The sequence below is a fragment of the Asparagus officinalis genome, chromosome 3 (genome assembly GCF_001876935.1).
Source record: "Asparagus officinalis chromosome 3, Aspof.V1, whole genome shotgun sequence".
NCBI lineage: Eukaryota > Viridiplantae > Streptophyta > Magnoliopsida > Asparagales > Asparagaceae > Asparagus > Asparagus officinalis.
The window spans coordinates 18,460,141-18,466,140 of record NC_033796.1 but is presented as its reverse complement, the minus strand read 5'-3'; the positions used below and the strand labels follow the sequence as shown (position 1 = coordinate 18,466,140).

Here is a 6,000-nt window from a genome sequence, read left to right as displayed (position 1 = left end):
AGCGAGGGTTTTAGAATTTCATCCTATTTTCTTCCATGGCTATCGATAATTCAATAATTAGGGTTTCCAATCTACTAAATCCCTAGATTTTAATTCTTCACTATGTTATTCGCTAGCTTTGTGCGATCGAAGCTCGCTTCTCTTCTCCGTCCATGGCTAGATGAAGAACCGGAGTTTGAGTTGAAGCTAGGGTTTCGACGATTGATCGTCAGTGTGAAGAATCTCGTTTTTAATCCGTCATCTCTCAATCCGTTTATTGAGGATTCCACAAGATTAGTGTTTGAAAGCGTGAAGGTCGAAGAACTCAGCATTCGGATTTCTCCCTGGTCTTTCCCCTCCCTGATTCTCGATGCGAGAGGCGTTGACGTAACCGTAACTCCTAGGTTTTTCGCTTGATTCTGATAGTTCTTTTGATTTTTCAATCCGTCGAGTTCTGTAATAAGCGAAGTCTGATTGTTACCTTTAACTTGGTTTCAAGGGAGCCAGTGCAGGAGCGGCGTGCTCCACGAGATTTTGTGGCGCGAAAAAGAAAGGAACAGATTGCTGCCTTGGATCCTGAGGTAAGAATAGATTTTGAAGTCGATGAACTATGCAACGACCTGCTGCTAATGTGGTCAAATGTGTGTTTTTTAAATTACTTTTTTATGCGAGCAATGATTCTTTAAATATTATTGGATCTCAATTTCAGAATATGAATTGTGGTTGATTCTTGTGCAGTAAATTGCTAGGTCCATGCGGGAGACAATCCCATCTCATAAGTTACAATGTTATATCCATGCTCACCTTTTCCTATTGATGATTGAATTAACTAATGTTGAAAAGCTTTATTGGGATATTTAGGTTAGTTTGTACCTCGGAGAATGCAGTTCATACGTAACATCAACACAAATGTCAGACACGGATATGACATGATAAACAGTATAGTTTGATAAACAACTTGTCTTTATGAGCTAATTCGCCTGTTCTTGACAGACTAATTTGATAAACAGGCTGAGAACTATTACCAGACATAGTTAATGTAACAAATTGATCATACCGCAAGATTGAACTCCATTTTTGTAGCTGTTTTGTGGAGCATAGCAATATTGTGCAGAGAGCGTAACTTCCAAGTTCATGAGAACATGCGATGAATCACAAATAAGGGAGTGGATGTCAGAAAAGCATAATCAACTCTTATGTTCCATGCAGCCATTGGCGGAGCTAGGGGGGAGGAGGGGGGCGTGACCCTCCCTAGCTTTTTACAAACATGTATATATATTACATATGTATGGGATTTTTTCCCGTGTTTGTCGCCTACGTCTATCATATTTCAAATTAGTCCCTCAGCCATTCACAATTGAAATTACTTCCTCAAATCTTCCAAGGCTTTTGCATTTGAGATTAGTCCCCTAAATCTTCCAAAGTTTTCATATTTGAAATTAGTCCCCTAAATCTTCCAAATCTTTCATATTTGAAATTATTCCCCAAAACCTTTCCTATTTGAAATTAGCCCCCACATCTCCTTATTTTGAAAGTTGTTTCCCAAATCTTATGAAGTGCTATGAAATTTGTGCTTTTGTTGCATTTACCTTCTAAATTATTAACAATGGGTACTTTTTAACTAGGAAAGAATAATTACCAAATTACCAAATCAAAATCAACATCAAAATTTACCAAAATAAGATTCATTATCTTTGGCGTTAAGTCTGATCTAGCATAATATTTTCACAATTTTTGCTCCCGTGAAGTCTTTTTGGGTTTTGATTTGAACGCATATAGGTATAATTGCTAGAAACTGTGGTCACATATGGCGTTCAGTCTGATTCATTATCTGTGCATTTACGTGCATGTAGCACAAAATGAACTAATTAATCAAATTAAATCCTAGAAACTGTGGTCACATATGGCAGGACACATCTCTGGAAAAGATACCTCCTTCCAATATTTTGAACGGCGAGACACACCAATACAGAATATATCTTTCTGTCATGGATTTCAAAGATTATGGTAACTTGACCAAAGAATCATTATATATGATATCAGAAATGCATTTGGATGCCTTTTTTAATCTCTTATCTATTCCTTTCCTTTATAATTCATATCTCACATTATTCGCATGCAGGAAACTTATTATATAAATCAACTTATGATATTACTTAAAAAATAATAGGTTTTAGCCCCCCCCCCCCAAAAAAAAAAAAAAAAAAAGCGGAGAAATCATATTTAATTGTGTAGGATGCAATGCATATCTAAAATGTGTGTAAGATATACCAAGGAAAACCAATTCTCCAGTTTCTAACATATTAAGGAAGTATGTGGAAAGGAACCCTCATTCCAAGTTAGAGAATTGATTACTAAAATTGATTTGAGATACACTATTAGAAAGAGAACACCCTGCAGGTTTGCATCAGCAGAAAATTGAGTGAATCAGAGGTTTAATACTTTTTTTAATACACATATGATGGCTGTTTTGGATTGAACAAGCAGGCTGCACAGTGACTTGTTATAACTGTATTTTGTGCCATTATTTCTCACTCTGGCCACTGCTGTTGTTGATTGTCTAGATTTTCTCATAATTGCACTGCTTGCAATGCCATATGCATGAAGTTCTGAACTTCTGCTGAAAGATTAATGATTTCATTTGGATGAGTTTAGACGCCAAAAAATACAAAGTTTCTTATCGAAGTTAAAGCGGTTTTAGGTGGTTATCAGGTGTGAATTGGTTATGAAAATGTATTTAAATAATGTGAAGACCGACTAGCATTATTGATAAGAATCTACTTATATTTACGAGATATTTGACGTATGGAGTTTATAGTAATTTCTATTTTCTAAAAGTAGGAATCAATACTTTCCCACTATGTATAGAATGTTTATGATTGTATCACATGTGAGGGTAATTAAGCAATAGTGTCAGCATTACTTTGAATAAAATATAGTGTTGGAAAGGGTGTCGAGGTTACTTTCTCATTTTAATATAGGGTGGATCTAGTCTGCACTCACCACTACACTATGTACATCAAACTATTGAAGAGTTTGATGAAGCAGAAGACAATATGTATATCTTTTTTCTTAGGGTTGATTCAAGTATGAATCATCTATTAATCTGGCTTTACAAATAGGAAACTCTTCAAATGAAAGTCCCTCTCTTGTCCACAAATTCCTTAACCAGGGTTGATGCTAGTTGACTGCTGATATCTTAATTTTCTCTCTCTTATTCTCTTATATAGAGCCTTGTATCCCTCAGTTGATCACATTCTGCTGGGAAAGGCTTAGACGATGATGATGATGCCTGTGCATGTTGTACATTTATATACACATATACTCCCAACACAAGCAAATACACATAACACACACACACACACACACACTTGCATATAGATACACGAAGACATGATACATGTGTGTTTATAGGTGCGGGTGTCTGGTGTGAGTTGTTATCGTCATCCTTTGCATGTGTATGAAATCAGCTGTTGATGTTTCATCTTTCTAAAAGCTTTTTTCCGACTTCGAACTAGTTTGATGATAATTTTTTTCTTTAATAATTTCAGGGTGTTTCTTTGCATGAAATTATTGGAAAAATTCTAGTCAAAGGTTCTTCAGGAAATTGGTTGACTAAAATTTTGGCAAATGTTATGCTTAGGTCTTGTCATATACAATTTACAGACATCTACATACAGCTACAACTTATTGATGCATCACACAAATTTATGTTGAAGGTGAATGATTTTTCTCTGGAATCACAGTTTCTTGACCAAATATCTCTGTTCAGAGGCTTGGCTGGCTTATTACTTATTTCTGGCAAAGAAACTGAATTGGCTATTAGTTGCAGTTGCATAGAATCTGGACAGAAGGAGAATGGCCATGAAAACTTGATTGCCTCCTTAATGGGTTTGTCTGTACATGTCAGACTAAATGATCTTCAGCCTTTAAACTATGTTGTCCATATTCCACATGTCAATGTCAAAATTTTACCATCAACTATTCCTAATCTTATTATATTGCTGCATGTTCTGTCTTTCAAAGAAATTAGAAATAGTAGGACTGGCAAGGAGTTGTGGAAAACAGCTGCAGAAAAAACCTGTCCCTGGGTTCTAACTTCTAAACTTTCTCTCCATGAGGCTGTGAATATTGTTTTGCTTTTCTTGCGTTATATTCGTGCCTACAAGTTATTGCTAGCTGCGATTGGTTATTATGACAGCAAGACCTTAGAAGAAAACTTGGCTATGGTGTCCAATGACAATAAGAGGTTGAAACTTGTGAAGCATAAATGGGAATTAGTTTATGATCTTGAAGCGAAACTTCCTGCAGAAGTTGTAGCACGTGCACGTCGAATAGCTCGCCAGAGAGTATCGTCTCACTTAAACTTGCCTGATTTGGAATCAAAAATTGGTTTTACGACGACTTTACTGTTAAAAATTGTTGGGTTTCTTTTGCGTTTCTGGAAAATCATCCACTTCATCTTTCTGTCAGTTGTGCAACTTCTTTCGATGAAGAGTATCTCCACTGCACGTCAACGAACCCTGCTTGAGGCAGCTTCAAATAATTTTATATCTGAATTCCAGTTCAGTCTTAGCTTAGGAGAAGTTTACATCACTTTATCGCATGCAAATATTCATCATGCTATTATTTCTACAAAAAAAAGCAATAAGGTGTATCCTCCAGACTTGCAATTCGCTTCATTTTGTTTCATCATGAAGTTTTTCTGCTTAGACTTTACGGCAGGCACTGCTACAACTTTATTTTTCGTGGCCCTTGGCGAACTCAAATTATGCCTCTCTTTATCATCAAAAGATTCACTTAAGAGGAGCGATCTGAGAAGTGAGAGGATGCCATCTTTCAAAGGATTGAAACATGAGGGAGGTGATGCATCAGATGTAATTCTGTGGGGTGACCCTGCTTGTGTATATCATCCATCAGAAGGTACTTCTGCTAATTGTTCAAATACCTCCAATGATGTTTTGGTTTTTAATTTGGAAAACAGCATTGGTGATTTGCAGTCAAGTTGGATAAAATTTAGCAGAAAATATGAAGAGATGAATGTTAAGCATAAAGATAAGCCATTTGTTCTTTGTGAGTTAAAGAACATCTTTGTAGATCCATATAAAACACAGGGAGGACATGGCCTTTGGAAATACAGCTTGGTGCTTGGAAAGTTGAATATTAGTTTAAGCTATTCCTCGATACTCTCTAGTGCTCTGCTGGTTAAGCAGATGCAATGTTATCATCAGTTGGCTATCAGTGTTGGAAGAAAGCAAATTCCTTGCTCTTCAGGTGTTTTGGCAGAGAGTTCTAAAATAGGAGGGGAGGATGGGATGGAGTTTTATATTAATACATTGAAAATTGCAATGCACAACTCAATTCCTAATAAAAATATTCAAATTGGAGTATTCATTGCTGGTCCAAGTATCCGGATGTCATCGCAGGACATATTATTAGGTGTTATTGAGCAGGATTTCGGTTCTCCTATTGCTCAAGGAAGTTACCATTATTGTTTTGATGTTAAGAATATTGAATTCGCTGTGTGGCCAACTTCTAAATCTGTTGTTGCCCCATTAACCGGGCAATCAATCTTTAATGAAACTACATTAGAATATCTTTGGCAAAAGGATCCCCGTGTAGTAGATATTCCGAAACCTCACTCAAATGAAAACTTTTTCTGTCGAGAGCATATTGCACTTGATGCTTGCCTGAAGCTGAATGGTCTAACTGTTGTTGTTGATGATCTGGAATGGAACCAACAGTCTTCGATTATTGAGCCAATGTCAATAACACTTCAGTGGTCAACATGCAGGTATTTTTTTCAAACTTCCCGATTTTTTACCGCTTTTGTGTCTGTCCTCTTTACTATTATTTGCTTGAAGGTTCATGCATGTAACCTTTTAAGAGTGTAGCTCATTTTTAACACAATGTACCTTAATGCACTGATGGCAACAACAACAACAACAACATAAGATAAATGATCTGTTTTTCTGTCCATACCCATTTTTGTAATTGCAGAAAACCTTGTATAGGTAGTAT

The 6,000-nt window shown here is 36.3% G+C and overlaps 1 protein-coding gene across 1 annotated transcript in view; it reads left to right on the top strand.

Annotated features, from left to right (window-relative positions):
- The window catches only part of LOC109833237, a 36,047-nt gene continuing 30,053 nt past the window's right edge, over nucleotides 7-6,000 (top strand). Inside the window, exons 1-3 of the mRNA XM_020400835.1 lie at nucleotides 7-383; nucleotides 479-560; nucleotides 3,531-5,773. Of these exons, the coding sequence (XP_020256424.1) occupies nucleotides 103-383; nucleotides 479-560; nucleotides 3,531-5,773 (2,606 nt within the window). The 5' untranslated portion in view covers nucleotides 7-102. The remainder of the gene's footprint in view (nucleotides 384-478; nucleotides 561-3,530; nucleotides 5,774-6,000) is intronic.